At 39.5% G+C, this 23,963-nt stretch overlaps 2 protein-coding genes and 1 long non-coding RNA gene across 18 annotated transcripts in view; 2 read left to right on the plus strand and 1 right to left on the minus strand.

Annotated features, from left to right (window-relative positions):
* Positions 1–23,963, plus strand: part of LOC131677148 (cubilin) — a 237,919-nt gene that overhangs the window by 95,141 nt on the left and 118,815 nt on the right. For all 13 annotated transcript variants that reach the window (XR_009303286.1, XR_009303287.1, XR_009303288.1 and 10 more), the window contains one exon: positions 5,686–6,954. Coding sequence is in view for 10 of the 13 variants with exons in the window: in XM_058956810.1 (XP_058812793.1) it covers positions 5,694–6,954 (1,261 nt within the window). In the remaining 3 variants the exon portion in view is untranslated. The remainder of the gene's footprint in view (positions 1–5,685; positions 6,955–23,963) is intronic.
* On the minus strand, positions 16,247–20,737 carry LOC131677151 (uncharacterized). Of its 3 annotated transcripts, none has more exons than XR_009303291.1 (3): positions 20,649–20,737; positions 16,655–16,858; positions 16,247–16,585 (listed from the first exon to the last, which is right to left on the minus strand). It is a non-coding gene; the product is annotated as an uncharacterized LOC131677151 (long non-coding RNA). The 3 variants fall into 3 exon arrangements; XR_009303289.1 differs by having other exon boundaries at positions 20,614–20,731; XR_009303290.1 differs by having other exon boundaries at positions 16,248–16,585; positions 16,655–16,758; positions 20,614–20,736.
* On the plus strand, positions 20,976–22,636 carry LOC131677149 (carbonic anhydrase 7-like). Of its 2 annotated transcripts, XM_058956814.1 has the most exons (4): positions 20,976–21,286; positions 21,397–21,504; positions 21,562–21,747; positions 21,806–22,636. In XM_058956814.1, exons 2-4 carry the CDS (start codon positions 21,444–21,446, stop codon positions 22,399–22,401), a joined length of 843 nt encoding a protein of 280 aa, XP_058812797.1. In that variant the 5' UTR covers positions 20,976–21,286; positions 21,397–21,443; the 3' UTR covers positions 22,402–22,636. The 2 variants fall into 2 exon arrangements, with proteins under 2 accessions (XP_058812797.1, XP_058812796.1); XM_058956813.1 differs by having other exon boundaries at positions 20,976–21,504.

The raw sequence follows: 23,963 nt of genomic DNA on the forward strand, positions 1-23,963 counted from the left end.
TTAATAATAGTCATTTGACCGAATAATGGTCATTTGACCGAATAATGGTCATTTGACCGAATAATGGTCATTTGACCGAATAATGGTCATTTGACCTAATAATGGTCATTTGACCGAATAATGGTCATTTGACCGAATATTGGTCATTTGACCGAATAATGGTCATTTGACCGAATAATGATCATTTGACCAAATAATGGTCATTTGACCGAATAATGGTCATTTGACCGAATAATGGTAATTTGACCGAATAATGGTAATTTGACCGAATAGTGATAATTTGACCGAATAATGGTCATTTGACCGAATAATGGTCAATTGAACGAATAATGGCAATTTTAGCGAATAATGGGCATTTGACCAAATAATGGCCATATGACCGAACAATCATTTGACCAAATATTGGTCATTTGACCGAAAAATGGTCATTCGATCGAATAATGGTCATTTGACCGAATAATGGTAATTTGACCGAATAGTGGTAATTTGACCGAATAATGGTCAGTTGATCGAATAATGGTCATTTGACCGAATAATGGTCATTTGACCGAATAATGGTCATTTGACCGAATAATGGTCATTTCACCGAATAATGATCATTTGACCGAATAATTGTTATTTGATTGAATAATGGTCATTTGACCGATTAATGGTCATTTGACGGAATAATGGTCATTTGACCGAATAACGGACATTTGACCAAATAATGGTCATTTGACTGAATAATGGTCATTTGACTGAATAATGGTCACTTCACCGAATTATGGTAATTTGACCGAATAATTGTTATTTGACTGAATAATGGTCATTTGACCGAATAATGGTCAGTTGACCTAATAATGGTCATTTGACCGAATAATGGCCATTTGACCGAATAATGGTCATTTCACCGAATAATGGTCATTTGACCGAATAATGGTCAGTTGACCGAATAATGGTCATTTGACCGAATAATGATCATTTGACCGAATAATGGTAATTTTACCGAATAATGGGCATTTGACCAAATAATGGCCATATGGCCGAATGATCATTTGACCAAATAATGGTCATTTGACAGAATAATGGTCATTTGATCGAATAATGGTCAATTGGCCGAATAATGGTAATTTGACTGAATAGTGGTAATTTGACCGAATAATGGTCATTTGACCGAATGATGGTCATTTGACCGAATAATGATCATTTGACCGAATAATGGTCATTTGACCGAATAATGGTCATTTGACCGAATAATGGTGATTTGACCGAATAATGGTCATTTGACCGAATAATGGTAATTTTACCAAATAATGGGCATTTGGCCAAATAATGGCCGTATGGCCGAATGATCATTTGACCAAATAATGTTCATTTGACCGAATAATGGTCATTTGACCGAATAATGGTCATTTGACCGAATAATGGTAATTTGACTGAATAGTGGTAATTTGACCGAATAATGGTAATTTGACCGAATGATGGTCATTTGACCGAATAATGATCATTTGACCTAATAATTGGCATTTGACCGAATAATGGTCATTTGACTGAATAATGGTCATTTGACTGAATAATGGTCATTTGACCGAATAATGGTCATTTCACCGAATAATGGCCATTTGACCGAATAATGGTCATTTGATCGAATATTGGTCATTTGACCGAATAATGATCATTTGATCAAATAATGGGCATTTGACCGAATAATGGTCATTTGACCAAATAATGGTCATTTGACCGAATAATAGTTATTTGACCGAATAATGGTAATTTGAACGAATAATGGTCAATTGACCGAATACTGGTCATTTCACCGAATAGTGGTCATTTGACCGAATAATGGTCATTTGACCGAGTAATGGTCATTTCAACGAATAAGAGTCATTTGACCTAATATTGGTCATTTGACCGAATAATGGTCATTTGATTGAATAAGTCATTTGACCGAATAATGGTCATTTAACCGAATAATGGGCATTTGACCAAATAATGGTCATTTGACTGAATAATGGTCATTTGACCGAATAATGGTCATTTGACCGAATACTGGTCATTTGACCGAATAATGGTCATTTAACCGAATAATGGTCATTTAACCGAATAATGGTCATTTAACCGAATAATGGTCATTTGACCGAGTAATGGTCATTTCAACGAATAAGAGTCATTTGACCGAATATTGGTTATTTGACCGAATAATGGTAATTTGGTTGAATGTCATTTGACCGAATAATGGTCATTTCACCGAATTATGGTCATTTGACCAAATAGTGGTCATTTGAAAGAAATGGTCATATTATCGAAATGGTCTTTTGACCTAAAAAATGGCGCCTGTGGTTCTAAGGTTAGGGTAGCGTGGAATTCCAAAACTGCGCATAGCCTGTTGCCTCAAGATCTATCTGTAACACAAAACTAATAACAAGGCTCTAAAGTAAACTAAGGTTATTGGATGGATGACCTAAGAACGGGTAAATAACTTCAAATTTTACTATCAATGAATTATTCGCGGTAGAATATCGATATTTTGTAACAATTACATGGAATTTTGGACATCGCTGTTAAAGGATCTGAAGTCAGTTTTTCGAAATTCAAAATGGCCGATCCAATATGGCGGACCGTCAGTAAAACAGTAAGTGGTACAGGGACATTGACAAAATCGATAGACGAAATTGACATATATTTTTCTTTTTTTTTAAGAAACCGAAGCTCTTAAAATATTCTTTTTAGTTCCTAGATATAGCCTCATAACCCTTTCTGATTAATTAGTTTAATGTTTCCTTAAGAGGGTCTACCAACATTAAATTTTCATATGAAGCTGATAAAATCGGGGGCTGATAAAATCGGGTCTTCACTGTATTTCAACCAAAATCGAGAAGAAAAAAGGTTTTGTGATTTATCTACACGAGTTTAAGTTAATATGCATCAAAATAAAAAAAAAATAAAATTGACGAATCCAATACGGTGGACTAAAATGTGACTAACAATAGCGACCAATTTTTTTCGTTCTTCGCCGGTTTCTGTGGTGTTTTGAAAACTCACGATTAGTTTGCGATGTCTCTGCAGATCAAACCGTGCAATACGTTCTCGAGCCGTGTACACATGTACAGTGCAACGCGAAGCATTCTAGGAATGTTCAGGATGCCATGAAAATGTTTCTACCCGAGGCGCGCGTCTCTAGCCGAGAGCATCCCGTGGCAGCCAGGACGCCGCTTCGAATAATGGCCAGTGGAAACTTTTTTGATGCGCGGATATAAAAATCCGTTTAACACAATATAGTAGACACCTTTCAAAAAATGAAAAGAAAAAAAAATGAATGGGAGCCTAAAAAGTCTATTTGAAAAATCTGTAACACTCGGTACTGGGTTGGGAATCGAACACAAGTTAGCTACGTACAAGCCAACGGAATTACCAACTTCGCTATGCCCACCCCACAATATTATTTGTTATCTTACTTAATTTGTTAACGGAAAATTTTTCTCTTCAAACCAACCATGGAGTTCTTGAATTTTACAAGTACGAACAGCGAATCGTGAATAATATACTATGAATCATAAACGAATCCACGAGGCCTGAATAGATCTATGAATAATATTCCGAGCTTCGTGAAACGTTTTGCATGACAATAATAGGGAACATATACAAAAATACATAATACATGAACTGTATCATGGAAGTGGAAACTATTTCCTGGTTTTGTGAAATATTTCAACTGCATGGATAACGAATCGTGAACAATAAATATTACGAATCAGCAATCTCGAAGCAGGAATGGATCCTTGAACGATATTGTAAATTTTATGAAATAGTTCAGGAGCAAATATCAAGCCTGATTTGATTATGGGAGTTAATTCACATCCACAACAACCAGATCATGGACAAGAAGTAATGAACTGTGACTCAGTTCACGTCGTACTGTCGGATGGCAACGTATGTGATGGTAGTTCTAACGTTCGATTCAATGTTTGCCAACCAACGGTGTTACTCTCTTTATCAGCCCAACAAACACGAAGGCACGGTTGGGGTGAAGACGACGTGAAAGCGTAATAGCCCCCACTTCCGTTCCGTGGTCCTTCGAAATCTAACCCCTGGAAGAATTCTTATCGCGACACATTAAAATGACATTAGAAAAGCGTACTTCACCATCGTCACAGCGCACACGTTATTCGGTGCTCGCGCATAATTGCCCTCGTGTCGCGTAAGGTGGTGAGATGGGGTTAGAAACACTTGCTAGCAAAAATCGCGATGAGCAAGCCATGCAATTTTTCTCTCAAACTATTGTGGTTAGATTTTGATGGCGTTGAATCAGTTGTTGTGGTTTTAAATATAAGTAAATGAACTCCTAATCAATGAAAAGCTCTCCATAAGTGGAAGAAAGCCAGGAGAATTTGGTTTCGAAATCATGGCGACCTGTCGTTGTCTTGAAAAAAAAAGAATGTCATTTGGTGAATGAATATCACTTGGCAGCGAATGACAGTCGGACGGTTTAGTGGAAAAGTGTTCGCTAATTACTGTTCTTCGCATCCATTCTTAAGAAAATTAGCTATCCCATTTTGTTCTTCATCCTAAGAGTGCGCGTTGCGTACTTCATCAAGTAGTCGCTCTGTTGTACAAACCAGCGACTACTATTTCAACTGTATACTGTAACACGTTAATTATTTCGTTTCTTACATCATAACCTGATTCCATCTCGAAGCATCCCGAAAACGGCACGTCCGAATCGTTATTCAGCGCAACACCCTTTCCATTGACCTTGCTGAAAAGTGGGCCATTCTGGGGTGCGGTAAAATAATAAAATGTATTCATCCAAAAGCTAGGGTGGTTCAAATCTCTTTTCCTCCTCCTCCTCATCCTCCTAGTTACGAATTATTCGGGAAGCCTTGCCTAATGTAGTGAAACGGCTACGGGATCTGCTCCAAAAACAATCGAAGCAGTCGTCGTCATCCAGCCAACCAGAGTGTGGGAGGGGGTCCCCTCATGGCGCAAAGACAAACTGCCATCAGCTGCGTACCCGACGTGTTATGTAAGAATCTTTTCCAACCTTAGCTAGGCTTCCGCTTTCCGGTTCAGCCTGCGGCAGCCAGCTAACAGAATCTTTTCTTTCTTTTTTTTTCGTTCGTCTCATCTTCCCGATGCGATGGCCGAAAGACCGACGACAACATGACCAGAAAATTTACACGCGTCTGCATAGTAAGCAAGTGGAGGCGCTTGGTAACGGCGGACGTATCTCTGACAGTTTAGGGAGCGGAGAGCGGGTGAATTTTAACAGTGAACTTTCTCTCATTCTCTCGCTTGAAAATCGGATAAAGCTTTCAGTGTTTGCTTCGATGTGGGAACTGGAAAAAGTTCAATCCTAGGTTGATGCTATAAAGTGACATCTGATTGTCATTTCTTGTGGTTAGCTGTACCATAATAATCGAATTAAAATGTCTGATATTTAAAGCACGTACATGAAGATCTTGCATTATCACAATTCCCAATTCCCCAGAAAGGCCTTTGTAAAAGATTATAGTAATAAACAGAAAGTTATAGGAAATGATTGGTAACTTCTCTCTATTTATAGGCTATAACAAATCTTTTCACTAAGCAGATACATAGAACGGGAAGCTTTCGCTGTTATCCAATAGATTCCCAGCATCCGAACCAACGAAAACGCTTCAACTTTTATAGCATTTAATTTAAAATTTGCTTCCTTGTCCATTGCAGGGCACAGCATGGCCTCAGAAGTATCAATCATCGAAAGGACATGCCAGCGTCAACCTAGTACCGAACAAGAGCTTCTCGCCAGTGGCATCGAAAGCGAAGCCACCAGTAGCATCAGTCCGTTCTGGCCAACTACCAACGCCAACGTCGACGACGACGACAGTACCGGAAACAACGAATACAAACCCGTCAGTGTCTACGCTAGAACAGCACCGCCGCCCCCGGCCTACCGAAGCCATCGTCGTTGCTGCCACCAATGGGGTGGTTCGTTCCGTTGTCGCCCAGTCCGAACCACGATCGATATCCGACAGCGTCGCTGGAAGCAATTCGGTAGCGGTTCGATTCGATCAGTACCGCCATCGGTACCATCGGCTCCGGTGGTGGTGGTTCCTTGTAAGGGCAATCTTTTCTACTCCCAGTGGCCCTGCCGACTGCTGGCGGCTTCCCATAGCCGAGCGGGGCGTCCAAAGCCAGGCAAACATAAACGTGCAACGCCATCCGCACACGGTGACAGCGGCCACAATAAAACCAACCACAACAACAACCATGAATGCTTCCAATCAAGTAACACTAAACAGATTCGTACGTTTAACGATAACACTTTTGATAACACGAACCCTAATGTTAAGAATAGTGCAACAACTGCTCGCCATTATAGTGCCGGTCCTGGTGGAAGTCGTAGTAGAAAGGAAACCGGTCGATCGCTGTCAACAACCGCATGCTGCCCTAGCAACCAGAATAGAAACCGCGAAGCTACCCCGAAAGGTACGGGTCAAAACGAAAGCTCCTTCGCAGCCGCTGCCGGAGCAGTGCTGCAATTTGTTCATCTACTTCTGGTCACCATTGCATCGTCAACTGTTGCTACTGGCGTACGCAACTGTAGCCATGTCTCATTCGCCGCCACTGCCGCTGTCAGATCAGCAATACTTCGGATGCCCAGCTTATTGCGGGGAACGCAACCACCACCGGCGAAACGGGGTCGCTGCAGTAGTAGGCGTAGTTGTAGTAGTGGTTACAGCAATCGTAACTCCAACACAAATAATAACAACAGCAAAAATAAAAGCAACACCTGTCAGCGATACGCCGAAAGTGAAACAATGGCCGCCAACTGTGATGCAACGGACGGCGTCGTCCAGCGGCAGCAACAGCAACAACCGTACGGGGGTAGTGCAATCACAGCAGGCCGCCGGGATGGTGCTGGAGTGCAGAAAGTGGTGCGACTGTTCCTGCCAGCACTGCTCATTGTTAACATGTTCACGTTTCTCCATGGAGGTGAGTTCTTTTCTAACTTTATATTCCACAAATTAAATTTTTATTTCTAAGAACATTTGTATAAAGGAGTAATAAAATCGGGATTCGCTGGATAGGTCACACTGAATTCGATTTGTCGGTTACAGCCACTGAAAGATTCGATCAATTTACCGAACGGTAATTTGACCGAATGGTCATTAAAACCGAATGCCCAATTTTAACCGAATGCTCATCTTATCGAAAGGTCAATTTTACCAAACGGTCATTTTCACAGAACTATTTTTTTTACTGAAATCATTTTGCTGGTCATTTTTACCGAACGGTCAATTTGACCGAACGGTCATTTTTACCGAACAACAATTTTAACGGTCATTTGTACCGAACGGTCCTTTTTATCGAACGGTTATTTTTATTGAAGTCATTTTACCGAACGATCATTTTTACCGAACGGTAATATTTATCGATCGGTAATATTTATCGAGCGGTATTTTTTTACTGAATGGTCTATTTTACCGAACGGCCATTTTTACCGAACAACAACTTTAACGGTCATTTGTACCGAACGGTCCTTTTTATCGAACGGTTATTTTACCGAACCTTATTTTTTACCGAACGGTCATTTTTATCGGTCGTTTTACCGAACGGTCAATTTTATCGAACGGTCAATTTTACCGAACGTTCATTTTTACCAACTGGTCATTTTTACCGAACGGTCCTTTTAACCGAACGGTCCTTTATACCGAACGGTACTTTTTACCGAACGGTCCTTTTTACCAAACGCTACTTTTTACCGAACGGTCTTTTTTACCGAACGGTCATTTTTGCCGAACGATCATTTTTATTGAACAGTAATTTTAGCGAACAGTCATTTTTACCGATCGGTATTTTTTACCAAACGATCATTTCTCGATAAACATGATTACGGCCCAAAAGCCAACTGTCAAAATCCACTTTGAATGGAAATTCCGGACAAACCGGTACACGCCAATCACAGATGTTGGTAGTAAACGAAAGAGAAAAGTTTTCTCTTTCATAAACTGTTGTGAACTGTATTCGACTAGTAACGGTTTGTCTGGAATTTCCATTCAAAGTGGATTTTGACAGCTGGCTTTTAGGCCGTAATCATATGTTTGTCGAGATTTTAACGGTACCCAACGGTCCTTTTTGTCGAACGATCCTTTTCACCGAACGGTTATTTTTACCGAACGGTCATTCTCACCCAACGGTCATTTTTATCGAACGGTCATTTTTATCGGTCGTTTTTATCGAACGGTCATTTTTATCGGTCGTTTTTACCTAATGGTCATTTTTACCGAACGGTCTTTTTACCGAACGGTCAGTTTAACCGAACGGTCATTTTTACCGAACGGTCATTTTCACCAAACGGTTAGTTTTACCGAACAGTAATTTTTTACCGAGCGCTCATTTTTTACCGGTCATTTTTACCGAACGTTCATTTTTACCAACCGCTCATTTTTACCGAACGGTCCTTTTCACCGAACGGTCCTTTTTACCGAACGCAACTTTTTATCGAACGGTTTTTACCTAACGGTCATTTTTGACGAACGATCATTTTTATTGAAGTCATTGTACCGATCAGTCTTTTTTACCAAACGGTTTATTTTACCAAACCGTCTATTTTACCGAACGGTTATTTTTACCGGACGATCATTTTAACGATCATTTTTACCAAACGGTTCGTTTTACCGAACAGTAATTTTTTACCGAGCGCTCATTTTTTACCGGTCAATTTTACCGACCGTTCATTTTTACCAACTGGTCATTTTTACCGAACGGTCCTTTTAACCGAACGGTCCTTTTTACCAAACGCTACTTTTTACCGAACGGTCTTTTTTACCGAACGGTCATTTTTGCCGAACGATCATTTTTATTGAACAGTAATTTTAGCGAACAGTCATTTTTACCGATCGGTATTTTTTACCAAACGATCATTTCTCGATAAACATGATTACGGCCCAAAAGCCAACTGTCAAAATCCACTTTGAATGGAAATTCCGGACAAACCGGTACACGCCAATCACAGATGTTGGTAGTAAACGAAAGAGAAAAGTTTTCTCTTTCATAAACTGTTGTGAACTGTATTCGACTAGTAACGGTTTGTCTGGAATTTCCATTCAAAGTGGATTTTGACAGCTGGCTTTTAGGCCGTAATCATATGTTTGTCGAGATTTTAACGGTACCCAACGGTCCTTTTTGTCGAACGATCCTTTTCACCGAACGGTTATTTTTACCGAGCGGTCATTCTCACCCAACGGTCATTTTTATCGAACGGTCATTTTTATCGGTCGTTTTTATCGAACGGTCATTTTTATCGGTCGTTTTTACCTAATGGTCATTTTTACCGAACGGTCTTTTTACCGAACGGTCAGTTTAACCGAACGGTCATTTTTACCGAACGGTCATTTTCACCAAACGGTTAGTTTTACCGAACAGTAATTTTTTACCGAGCGCTCATTTTTTACCGGTCATTTTTACCGAACGTTCATTTTTACCGAACCGCCATTTTTATCGAACGACCATTTTACCGAACGGTCATTTTAATCGGTCGATTTTACCGAATGGTCATTTTTACCGAACGGTCATTTTTATCCAACGGTCCTTTTTTCAGACAATCATTTTTACCGAACGGTCATTTTATCGAACGGTACTTTTTACCGAACGGTACTTTTTACCGAACGGTACTTTTTACCTAACGATCTTTTTTACCGAAGGATCCTTTTTACCGAAGGGTCCTTTTTACCGAACGATCCTTTTTATCGAACGGTCATTTTTACCGAACCGCCATTTTTATCGAACGGTCAGTTTTACCGAACGGCCATTTTTATCGGACGTTTTTATCAAATGGTCATTTTGACCGAATGGTCATTTTTATCAAACAATGATTTTTACCGAACGAACGGTTCTTTTTACCGAACGGTCCTTTTACCGAAAGGTCCTTTTTACCAAACGCTACTTTTTACCGAACGGTGATTTTTGCCGAACGGTAATTTTTATTGAAGTCATTTTAGCGAACGGTCATTTTTACCGATCGGTTTTTCTTACCAAACGGTCCTTTTCCCCGAACGGTCAATTTTACCGAACCGCCATTTTTATCGAACGGTCAGTTTTACCGAGCGGCCATTTTTATCGGTCTTTTTACCAAATGGTCATTTTTACCAAACGGTCATTTTTATCCAACGGTCCTTTTTTAGACAATCATTTTTACCGAACGGTCATTTTTCTGAACGGTATTTTTACCGAACGGTCATTTTATCGAACGGTACTTTTTACCGAACGGTCCTTTTTACCGAACGGTACTTTTACCGAACGGTACTTTTTACCTAACGATCCTTTTTACCGAAGGGTCCTTTTTACCGAAGGGTCCTTTTTACCGAAGGGTCCTTTTTACCGAACGGTCTTTTTTATTGAACAGTTATTTTAGCGAACGATCATTTTTACCGATCGGTCTTTTTTACCAAACGGTCTAGTTTACCGAACGGACATTTTTACCGAACGATAATTTTAACGATCATTTTTACCGAACGGTCCTTTTTATCGAATGGTCATTTTTACCGAACCGCCATTTTTATCGAACGATCAGTTTTACCGAACGGCCATTTTTATTGGACGTTTTTATCAAATGGTCATTTTGACCGAACGGTCATTTTTATCAAACAATCATGTTTATCGAACGAACGGTACTTTTTAACGAACGGTTCTTTTTACCGAAGGGTCCTTTTTACCAAACGCTAATTTTTACCGAACGGTCTTTTTTACCGAACGGTCTTTTTACCGAACGGCCATTTTTGCCGAACGGTCATTTTTATTGAACAGTCATTTTAGCGAACGGTCATTTCTACCGATCGGTCTTTTTTACCAAACGGTCCTTTTCACCGAACGGTCAATTTTACCGAACCGCCATTTTTATCGAACAGTCAGGTTTACCGAACGGCCATTTTTGTCGGACGTTTTTATCGAATGATCATTTTGACCGAACGGTCATTTTTATCTAGCGGTCCTTTTTTCAAACAATCATTTTTACCGAACGAACGGTACTTTTTACTAAACGGTTCTTTTTACCGAAGGGTCCTTTTTACCAATCGCTACTTTTTACCGAACGGTCTTTTTACGGAACGGTCATTTTTGCCGGACGGTCATTTTTATTGAACAGTCATTTTAGCGAACGGTCACATAGCATCTCAAGATCGTGGCTGTCGATGCATTGTATGTATGTGAAAATCGTACTGAATATGTAATATTCATTTCCACCGTTGTATTGAACACAACCAGCCATGGAATCGTAGTGTGGACAAATGAGAAAGGCACAATTGCACCACTAGGTGGATTAAAACATGTTTTACTGTTTGTTTTCTCTTGTTTTTGTTATCGTGTTTTTGTCGTTTCTTTGTCTTATCAAATCGTTATTCTGTCTTCCTCTTTTGTTCCTTCCTTCGACTTTCTGTTCTCTTGTTCTAATCTTGTTTTAATCCACGCCTTCTCCATTTTTTTCTTTTTTGATTTTCTTGGATTTTCGTTTTCTTGACTTTTCTTCGGTTTGTTTATCTTATTTTCATATTTTTCTGTGTTCATGCGCTTTTACTATTTTTGCTTTCGTGTATTCTTGTTCTTCTATTTTCTTATTTTCCTTGTATTTCTTTTTCTTTTTTTGTTTTTGATGATTTCTCTTTCTTATTTTATTATTTTGTTATTTTCTTAACTCTTTTGTTGATTTCTTGCAATCTGATTCAGCTTTTATTTGTTCTCTCGTTTAATTGTTGTCTTGGTTAGTCGCTTTATTGTTTTCTCTTGACGCCTTTTTTATATTTTTTCTTGATTACTTGATTTTTTGTTTTCTATTTTATTTTCGTTTTATTATTTTCTTGTTTTTTCTTCTATTTTTCGTTACCTCGTTTTTTAGGTCCTTGTGTGCCAACTCAGTGTTGTACAAATTGATTCTATGAAACCTGTTGGATAGCGACCTACGGCGGTGGTTGGCGTAGCGTAGTTGGTAAATCGATTGCCTTGTACGCATCGCACCTGGGTTCGAGTCCCGCCCCGCCATAGGGATAGAAATTTTTCATAAGAGATTTTTCTAACCCGAAGAGTCATTTGCACCTTAAGATTAAAACCTCTATAATCGAAATAAAAAAAAATAATAAAATATAGCTGCACAGCATCAAAACCATTTGGTACTTCCGCATTCCAATGAAAATGGAACGAAAATGATTGTTCGATACTTCAGTACTAGCAAGAAACCTCAACCGTCGTATCTTCCAACTAGTGAGTGCAGCGGGACATAAAAATGTCTCAAATTGTCCTTGCTATTGATTGCTTGAGTTTCGCCGCTAAGAAACAGACGAACGGTCCTCCAGACGAAACAAAAAACAGCAACAACAGCCATAACTGGCCACAGGTTTGCGTTTTTTACTCTTTCTCAGAATTGACTTTGTCAATTGATTTTTGCTGTAAGTAACTCTCGAGAGGTTAGTGGAAATTCAGACGGGCTATGATGTTTGGATTTGGGAATGAGCGACGCTTGGATCCTTTTTTGTTTCGAGTGTTTCCATGACGAAGATGCTTGCAGCGGTACTGCTTTCATTGGTTTTAAATGTTTTATTTCATTATTGGGGAAGAGCACTTTCATTCAAAAAAGTAAATTTAACCTAACACTCTGAAATTTCTTTTTCTTTCAGGTAAGTGTGAAATCGTACCTAAAAACAACATAGATTCAGGTTACAAAAGGTAAGTCCGATATTACTGTAATACTGAGTGTATTGAAATTACCGAAAAATCATCAATACTTCAAAGGAAAGGAAATGTTTGCCTTCAGATTCAATAGACTTTGCAACTGATTCTTGGCATAGAGGCCAATTACGTGTTTAGTACTGTGCCAATTAATTAGTCGAACTTTTTGCGAGCTGGCTAGACTCTAAAACTTGTGTGTACTACAGGTAAAACGACTGGTACGGACTGACGTCCCGGAAGAGCAGAACTTTTGGTTTATCGATAAAATAATAGCGAATTCGAAACAGTTCTGTGAAGAGAACCAAAACAGCACCCTGAAAGTTTTGTGAAATTTCTTGTAAAATGAAAACTAATAGAGATTATAGAGAGCTTCAGTGTCTTCGGAAAAGTTTTTTGAAATTTGATTTTCTTCAATTTTCTGAAATACCGTGAAACTCCATCTTGAGCAATTAAATAGTCAATTTTTCAATTTTCGTAAAAATAGAATCAGTTGTCTTTTACCACAATATTTTGAATAAGAATGCTTTTTTTCTCTCGAAATGCAATTATTATTCCATGATTGCACGTACCAGATACCTGCTTCTACTGACACTGTGGATCCTTTCTGGTTAGGGTCAAACTTTTAACGAATAATCCATTTGTGCTCAAACCTTTCAGATTCCGCGAAGCCATATTCATTCATATTCATTAGCGCACGTATAATTTAATTACCACCTTACCAATCACATCGCAAATTTACCCAGCCTGGTTCAGTTTTCCCGCGTGCAGAAATTGCATGAGAACCAATCGACCAGCCGGTAAATGGGGAAAACACGCTGCCTAAAAGCTCTCGGGGAAAAAACCATCAGTGGTCAGTCCAACGAAGCAAAAAGAGGCAAAAATCTACTCTGTCCCGAAACCAACTGCCTTCCGTTGTCTATCTGTACCTTGTCCACCTAAAATGGTACTAACCTGTTTGACTTTTCGTCTACCGAAGATGAGATTGGATGTGGTTTCCGTGTATCGAAACTTGATCTGTTTTTCATTCCTAGAAAAAAGCTCAAACATCGTTCCTAATTCCGCGAAAAAGGATTCCAACAAATCAACTATTTTAACTTTCTTATATTTTTAGACACTAGAAAGACACGGTCACCCTTCAGGGTGGATTCCAATAGGTACCATCGATGGCTGTACGGCTGTACTGCCTTTTGGCATTCGTCTCCGTACTCGTTGCAGTGGAATTCCACTGAAAGCAAAACAAAAGGCCATCAACTATATGAAATGGAGATAAAAGCACTTTTTTAACCACCGGCCGAGTTTTGTATGTGCGTGTGTATGTTGCTGTATGTGTGCAGCTGCGGGCTGCTGGCTGCCATCCATCATATGGAAAAAGGTTGATCACCACTGTTTGAGTCGGTGCACCAAGATTTTTTTCCTGTTCGAATGTCCCACTGATTCATGACTATCGCCAGACCAGCTTGACCGAGATCCAATAACGTCCAGTCCGACGATACGTCTGCTGGTATGGGTGGTCAATGGCCGCTATGCATGGTGATTATCGAACGCAAAAATATGGTTTTAGGGTTTTTATCGCTCATATTAAAATGGCCGGGATACTTATTAGTGCCAGTTCAAAGATGAAATCAGTTCATTTTTTAACAAATCCTAGTGAGCTTGGGATAAATTGCTTTAAGCTGAACACAACAACAAGTTGTTTGTTTGGCCTAGCTCAATGTCCATTTTTAACAATTGGATGTTTTTGTATTCGAAATTTTAACTTCAAATAATTTGGGCATGGCAGCTATGCAAGTCGATTTTCGAATTTATAATTAGTTTCAGATCCAGGATACGCTGCAAGCTAATACTGACGATATGTGGTGGTTTGTTTAGTCTGATTTGCTCATTTTTTCAATTCTTACGAGAATATGCTTGATTATTTCCCTGTTTTCTTTTTCCTTATTAACACATTATCAATGCGTCTGATTTTAGATACACCACTATATTACTTCTTTCGGGATACGGCACAGCTTACGCTCAAACCACGCTGTGCACCTATAAAAATCAGACAAACTATTGTCCAACGAAAGGAATGACGTACACTGCGGCAGAATGCTACTTTCGACGCTCAAAACCTCTAGCGCCCTGGGTATGTATCCTGGAGGATTGCTGTCTGCAGCAAAGTATCTTGGATGGAAATGAGTATTATTTTGACAATTTCGGTTTTGATCTAGATAAGTTGAAACTGATCCAGATCAATTCTATCTTTTGAAAGAGGCGCTCTATCAAAAAACTTTCCTCGGCATTTTGCCCCACTGTGCGACGGACGAATCATCAACGCCAAAAAGTATGCAGACATGAAGGAGCCTGAGTTCACGATCGCTGTCCGTAAATCGTAAAACCCATATCAAACAGTGATCTTTTTGACATTTTCTCTAACATATGTTTGAAAGCAAAGCTTGACTCATAGTGAACAACCAAGCCACGATACTTACCTTCGTGTTTCACAGAGAGCAGAAGCAAAATTGCCTCGTTATTGCTATCAGAAATGTACGAATTTGTTACTTATCCACTGGACAAACTCTAGAGCAGTGGTCCTCAGCCTTCTTCGTATCACGAACCCCTTCGAAATTACTCTCGGTTGTGGGAGGATCCCCACACCCACACAAAGTTACTGCGGGCGGGATGGTCCTGTGGATGTTGCTTGCTGCTGCATGTTAAAACAGTTTTCTTCGCGCTAATGCATTGTCTGTTTTGTCCACAACTCGAGAGTTAGTCCATTTGCCTTCTCTTGCGTTATTGTTCACGGGCATGTCCTGAGCGGTACAGCTTACAAGATGTTCGAAGTTTTTATTTGTTGCATACTCTTACGGGTCGCTGTCGTAAATCCGTGTTTTTTGTGCTGTGCATTTATTGTGCTGGTTGTTGGTTTGGAGAAACTAGGCCAATCGTTATTATTTCGTTGTCGGTACAGGAAGTTAATTTCGATATACAAAGCGCATCAGTTATTTGTTGGCCAATTGATTTTGCTTTATCAACATCTGTTGAAAACAGTTTTTTGGTGTTGGTTGTAGTAGCTTAATTTTTCTTAGCGGTTTTGAAGCATTGTCTTCCAAAATGTGCCTAGTCTGGCTACAAAACTGACACGTAGAAATCTGACCAGGTTAGGTGCACAGCGTTATTTGCCAACACGAACACCGTTGGGAATGACACCGATTTTTTTTTCTCAATTTTTTTTAATGTGTTCTGATCAAGGCGCGGCGCTAGGTCGTGTAGGCGCACCCCATCGTCATCCATATATTCAGGATCTTTTTTTAGCGTTGTCATATTCGATGCCGTGTTGCATGTTGTTCTTCGCAATGAAATTTTCTGCCTGAACTTAACTTTTGAACGTTATCGGTACACAGTTTCTCACGTGGTGTAACTGTATAAAGATCCGTTTCTTTTTAATAACAATTCAACAGTACATGAATATAGGTCAAAGCGATTTCAATCGAATTTTTTTAAGTCAATCGAAACCACAATAGATCTAAATACTGCTCGCAGTGGTTCATCTCCAACAAAAAAAGTCAATCGAAAATTATATTTTCCCGCTTTACAGGCTACAGGCACTTTTATTTTTGTGGCTGGTTCATTTATTTGATATAATACTATCCATGAAGATCGCGATTTTGTTTGATATTAATATGTTAATTTCCGTTTGTTGCGAAAAAGCTTTAAATTTCAATATCCAACCGGAAAAGATATTCATCTTCGCGGGCCCCCATAAACGTTTCCACGGGCTCGTAAAGGTCCGCGGCTTCCAGGTTGAGAATCACGGCTCTAGTGCAGCGGCCCCTGTCAGTGTAGTGAAATGAGTCAATCACAGGAAACAAAAATGCTGGTATTACAGGAAAATACATGTTTGACTTCACGTAAGCTCGTCTTAGACCTACAGGAAACGAGATAGTATAGTTATTCAAAGTGAACATGTAGCTTTATCTCAAATGAAGTGACTTACATACAGCTACATCACACCCGTAACTGTGTACTAATAACGCTTTGAAGTTTCTGTGTCCAATATTGAGTCTGCATCCAGATTAGAAACTGATTCTGAATCCGAGTCTGATATTGAGTTTTTGACAGAACGAGTTCAGATTTCGATTCGAGTTTGAGTTGGATGTTGAATATGATGAACGATCTGAGTTTGAATCTCAGTTTGAAGCTAAGAGTGAGGTTGAGGGGATGAATTTGAGGCTGAATCTGAGTCTGGATCCGAAGCTAAAATTGAGGCTGAGAGTGTGGTCGTGTCTGAGTCCGAGTGTCAGCTTTAGTCTGAGTCTGAGTTAAAGCTTCACTCCAAGGAATCAGGAATCAGTAGTGACTGGCTCAAATGGCATGTTCCCAGTGTTGATCGTAGATTTGTGTTTTGTCGTGATTTGTCTTTTCATCATTTCCCGATGGGAAGGATTGGGGAAATGGTAAGGTTAGGGATAACAACGCAGAGAACATACACAATACGCAAGTATTTTTCACCCCAAGGGAATAAAAGACACTGCTCGTTGAACGGATATTTTAACACCCCTGAAGGTATATATTATATTGACACTCCTGAAGGGATAACAGAACGACAACACCCCGAAGAGATATGATCATTTAAATACGACTTAAACCATAGCTCTTTACCTCACTGGTTTAGGAACAATAGCATGTCCTTGAGTTTCTCTGCACATAGGTTCATCTACGTATGGAGAACGGAAAATCTGGATACGCGGTTACATTACTGCAGGGAAGTTACATATCAAATGATATGACGCTCAGTGATCGGATTTACAAAGATCACACGAATAATACTCAGCACGCCGAATAGTAGCCATATGATAATTGAGTTTGCCGTGTCCAGTTAGCGCCCTGGCTAGAATACTGCAATTGGGTTCGAAAAAATGCAGTAAATTCTTTGACATTTTTGGACTCACATCCGGCAGGCATGTCTTTGTTTGAGCGTAAGCTTGCAAGCTACGTCAATGGTTGGCATGTTCGGATGCAGCTCAAGAGCGAATCTTGTGCTTTATCCAACTTATCGAAAGTGACAAAACTGGTTCTGGACCAACGAAGTCAGTCGGAGCGCCCGCTATGGTCAATTCGTCCGCCTGTTCATTTTTAATAATACCGGAACGACCAGGTACCCATAGAAGGTAGATGGCATTTGAAATGCCAAGTTCTTTGAGCTCGACATGCGAATACCAGGTTCGATTTGGAATCAGCCGAACTAAGCACTTTTAGGGCAGCCTGACTGTCAGAGCAAAAATAGATTTTTTTATCGCAAATTTCCTGTTGAAGTGTCGATTGTACGTCACACAGAATCGCGTAGATTTCTGCTTGGAATACGGCACAGTATCCACCAAGCGAATGAGATTGGTTTAAGCTCATTTCACGACAATAGGCGCCGGCCGCCCAACATAAAACCGGCAGTAAAACGAACTTCGTATTATTCATCCAGTCAGACAGCCATTTCTCGCGAAGAGGAATTCTCACAATAAAAGTTTTTAAAGGTCTCCGGGAGCAAGGGTATACTCATCCCAAGTAAACATTTGGGGCCACAGTCTGTTAGGTTACTATTCCAGAGACCAGCAACTTTAAGATGGTATGCACAAGAAAGTGCTTCTTGCTTTAGAAACACTTATAGTGGTATTATGGTCAAGAGTGCCTCTAGAGCAGCAGTAGGTGTTTTCGAGAACGCACCCGTCATCGCCATCAAGATCATCCTCTGAAGATGGTTTTAATTTGATTGGATTGTCATGACTTCTCCTTTTTGCCAACACACAAGGCACCCGTATGCTAGTATTGGTCCAGCAATTGTGTAGATCAACTGAATGTACTTGGGTTTGAGTTCTCAAAATTTGCCGCAGGCCCGACTGCATTGGCCGAAGGTCATGCAAGCTCTCTTGATTCTGAAATCGATGCGAGCTGTCCATTTAAGTTTTGAGTAAGGAATTACTGACGTACTTAACTTGATCTGCAACAACAATTTCAGAGTCAAAGAACTACAACGGACAAGCTGATCAAGTTTCTTCAACAAGCCATTGGCGACAAGGTTCCCCAGAAGTGGTGACAGCACACCACCTTGAAGACATCCGTAGACATTCAGTTTCCTTATCTCTACTTGTCTTAACGATTAGCACAGATGTCGTTCGCTAAGCATTGCGTGTATTCAGTTCCCGATGCATAAAGGTACTCCATGACCTCGTGTTGCTTCCAAAAAGGATTCGAAAGACACGTTGTCAAAAGCACCTTCAATAGCAAGAAATGGATTTCGTGAAAAAACTTTTTCAATGTTGAACACAGCATTGTGTAACAGGGTGATAGTAAACTTACTCTGTTGTAGCATGCGGCGGGTGTTCGCCAAAGCTAACATCTCGAATGTAGTGGTCGATTAAATGTTCTACTGATTTGAGAAGGAAGGAGGTCAGACTGATCGGACTAAAGTCATAACTACAAGTGAGAACTTTTTTCAAAATATGCTTGAAGTGTTCATGTCCTCTTTGAAGAAGAATTGGAATAATTCCATATTTTCCCGTCACTTCTACGGAGCAAAACTTTCAATCGTCCATTTGATCGATTTGGTTGTCACAATTATAACGGGTAAATGCCCAAATATCAGAAATACCTGCAAAAAACTCACTGGGATTACGATATGTGACGATATCCAGCAAGACGTTTAAGTGATCAAAGACGCTGTACTTATGATCAGATAACGATGGTTTGCTAATTCATGCGTAATACCGTCAGAGCAGAATTACATCTAACACCTCTTCTCTGCTAGCTCGTGCAAATGCTGGGTCCTACATTAAGTATGTGCAGATTTGTACTACTTACGTACCCCATCAATTCGGTGCCTCTCAAATTGTTATCCGAGCTGCCACAGCATGATACTACTCTTTTGAAATAATCAGAAGGTGATGGTTCATTATGTTACAGATATGACGAACAATAGACATACTTCTTGGTTATTGTATCAACAGTCATATTGACCGTGACAGTAGAAATATCGCGAGTTGTTAGGTCGGGATTAAGACATACATCAATTGCACTATTCGTAAAAATACATGTACGAGGTATTTCACGTGGGTTTGTCATGCCATTTTTGTTAAAAGCGACGAAAACGGAGTTAACTAGCTTTCCAACATAGAAGTTTGCTTTATGGAAAAGCGGCTATTGAACCGAAGCTATGGAAGCTTTTCCTTCCTGCACAAGGCGATTGGGGCTGAGACTGTAGTCGTGCCTGCGTTTGAGTGTCAGCTTTAGTCTGAGTTTGAGACTGAAATTGAGACTGAGGTTGAATTTGAGGCGCAGATTGAGACTGAGTCACAGCAGTTGACTCCAAGTTAGAAACACTGATTGATACTAAACGTGAGCCTGATACTGAGTTTTAACCTGAGATGCAGGCTGAGTCTGGTTGAAATCTGACCGCCTGATAGTATGCATTATTAAATTTTCCTCGAGGGGCAAAAAAAAACTTATAAAAGTTAGATTTGAATGTTTTGTCTTCCACTCGTCAGTAACTGACACCAACTTGTTGCCAGTTAGACTATATATATATATATATATATATATATATATATATATATATATATATATATATATATATATATATATATATATATATATATATATATATATATATATATATATATATATATATATATATATATATATATATATATATATATATATATATCTATATATATATATATATATATATATATATATATATATATATATATATATATATATATATATATATATATATATATATATATATATATATATATATATATATATACAAACTTACCTGGCGCCAATTTGGTGTTAGTTTGGATATATAGTCTAACTGACAGCAAGTTGGTGCCAGTTACTGACGAGTGGAGTACGAAACATTCAAATCCAACTTTTAAAAAATATTCAAGATAATTTGCTTACTTCCATCACCATGAAAACTCAACCACTGATTGTACCTCATTGGCGTGTTCTGGAACGAGTGAACGATATCAGTAAAACAAATGCAAACTGAACATTATGAGTGGTGTGATAAGCTTTCCTTAGTCCAAGCTTGTGAAAGCACTGCTTTGGTTGATTTTGTTTTTATATGCGTTTCGAATGTTAATCTTTAAATAATTTCATCGGCGATTAGGGCGCACGCAAATCAACCCGTCATGGAACTGGACCTTTTCTAATTAGTGCACAGCTGGACAAATCGGAAAGGTAAACAAGATCAAAACATGTTGGATTGATTTGAATGTTTGGCTAAAGTGGTAATATTCAACATTTTTTTCTTGTAAAGTTTTGCGATGGTTTATCATCGTTACACTTTGAAGATCTTTGCTGAAGCCAATATAAAATCATAGATTTATTTTTGAATGAAACGCGTTGCACTTGCAAACCTTAAAATCGTTAGCTCAAGAAAATGTAGCTTAGAATTTACATAGTTTATCACCTATAAGTGAAGCCAAACATATGTAGAATTTTCAACAAAGTTGTTCAAAATGTAATAATTAACAACTTTGCTGAAGACACGATTATTATTTTTTTTCACTTATTAAATTTGTTTCATTGATCGAGTTGCCCCGAAAATGAATTCAAATATAAACTAAAAGTTAGTAGAGTTGCTCAAAACATAAACTTTTCTAAAGACATTGATCTTCAAGCAAATGTTTTTCTCGGGTATCATTTTAATGAAAAACAACAAAATACCTTTTCAAATAGGGCAGTAGAGCAGTTAGCAAGTGCAGTGTGACGCAGCTACCTCCGCTATGAATGCTCAACTATCTCTATTGATGTATATCCTGATACTGGCAGGGATCGATGGACAATGTAAGTCCTAATCAGATTTGTTGTTTGATGGTTCGAAGAACGTTCAAATGTTCACAGTTGATTGGTTCAATATATGGCTTGCGCAAATGGACCGATACAACGATATGTGCAATGGGATGAAGCAAAGTCCGATACCACTGTTATCCGCCGGATCCTTACCACCCGCCGGAATTCAACCATTGGAATTTTTGGGTTATGAGCAGGATCCAATACACGTGAGTGTAATCAACGATGGACATACAGGTTAGTTGGGATAGAAAATAAAAACTAACTTATAATAATTGTCTCGCGTCAATTGCAGTCGTTTTCATGTTTCAATATCCGTACACCCAGCACATCATTGCCCAGGGTGGTCCTCTGCGGGGTCGTTTCCGGTTTGCCAGTCTTCACTTCCACTGGGGAGCAAGTTCGGAGCGAGGAGCCGAGCATGTGGTTGACGGATTTCGGTACTCTATGGAGATGCATCTGGTCTTCTTCAACGAGATGTATGGATCGTTTTTGGAAGCTCGTGACCAACCGAATGGCCTAAGCGTGCTGGGAGTATTTTTCCACAGTATGCCCACTGGAGTCTACTACGGTTGGGTTCCAGCCCTGGGTATGGTTCAATATCCGAAGACTAGCTTTGCACTGCCCGACCCGTCGGTATTCAACATACAGGAACTCATCGGGTCAATGCGGGAACCGTACTTTTCCTACCGCGGAAGTTTGACTACTCCTCCGTGTTCGGAAACGGTCACCTGGATTGTACAGAAGAGGCCCCTGGCGATTTCCGAGGAACAGCTAGGTTTTTTCCGCATGCTCCAAGACGAACACGGTCAGCCCATGGTCGACAACTACCGGGCGCTGCAGCATGCCAACGGAAGAATACCGAATTTATATCGGCAAAGTCTATGGTAATATATGTACCATTTAGCTTAGGATTTTCAACGGAAGTGCAAGCAGCACGAGCCTGCATCGTACTGTTCCTTTGAGGCCGCTATGCCCACTTTTGGGTTATTAGGACAAAATAAAAATTACAATTGCAGATGAGACGGGAAATGTCACTCACTAAAACACTGCTTAAGGCCAATTGCAGCGGGCCGTGATTCTTAATGTGATATTCATTGTACGGTTCAGATATGTGCGGGCGTAGGGACTTTGGGATCGTGTGTATCATCGCGAAGGACTCGAGCATTTGTACGTTAACGTGTTATATAGCGTGTGCGTTTGTATGTCGCATGTGCTAACGTGTATGTAACCTCGCGTGTATAAACTCTATTTCATAATCGTGTATCCATTCACATATCGCCTGTGTTTTCAGATGATTGCGCGGATCGGGAATCTGATACTTCATTTTTAAAGTATGATTCATTTGCTAGAAGAGAGTGAGTTCTCCCATATCACTAGAGTTCGCGGTCATGTCGCCAGTTGTCTCGTGAATATGGGTGTCATTTTTTGATTGGTTCGACCGAAGACATGAGGCTATGCTGCTAGGATCAAGGGTAGACTTCCGGGCGCGTACGATTCATGATCGTGTGAGCGGAAGGTTAATGGTTGAGGCTGCGTTTGTGCATTTAGAGGTACTGAACGTTCACTTAATTATCGGGGTGTTTTAATGTTGGTGAGATCGCGGCCGTAAGTATGTGTGGATGATCGCAATTGCATGTTCGCGTTTGTGACCAGGTTTGTGTTATCGCGAAGGCCACGAGCGTTTGTACGTTTGGAAAGAGAGAGATTTTGACCTATAGTTCTTTTCGGTATTTTCCGCCCATTAAAACCTTTTGTGTGTTCGCCTAGCGACATTTTGTTCTTTCGACATTTGTCGTTTTCACATTTTGACGCCGTTTTTTATCTTTCGCTATTTTATACCTATGGGCATTTTTGTCTTTTAGGGATTGTGTTCCCTTCAAACTTTTGCTCTCTTCGTCATATTACCACTTTCGAAATTTTGTTCCTTTGGATGTTTTGATATTTTGTCTCTGACATTTAGTTCCTTTCGAACTTGTGTCATTTTCTACGTTTGTCACACTCGACCTTTCGCCCGTTCGGCATTTTATCATCTTGACATTTTGTACATTTCGACCTTCGTTTTTCAAAATATCGACTTTTTCGACCTCCCGACACATTGTTTTTATCGATGTTTTGTGCCTTTCCACATTTAGTCCTTTTCTCAGCTTTGTCCTTTCATCGCTTTTTATTTTTCGATATTTTGTTCCTAACGTCATTTTGTCCCTTTTGCCAGTTTGTTTCCTTCAACATCTAGTTCTTTTCCACATCTCGTTATATTGAACACTTTGCTTTCTCTAATTTTTTTTTTCGACATGTCTTTTTCGGCAATTTTTTTTTGTTTTGGCGTAGTATCTCTTTAGAAATTCTGTTTTGTTCGACATTTTGCATCTTTCGACATTTTCTGTTACGCTTTGTACCTTTTGACATCCTGCCCTTTCGACATTCCGTCTCAATTATGTACTCTGGACATT

The sequence above is a fragment of the Topomyia yanbarensis genome, chromosome 1, assembly GCF_030247195.1.
Source record: "Topomyia yanbarensis strain Yona2022 chromosome 1, ASM3024719v1, whole genome shotgun sequence".
NCBI lineage: Eukaryota > Metazoa > Arthropoda > Insecta > Diptera > Culicidae > Topomyia > Topomyia yanbarensis.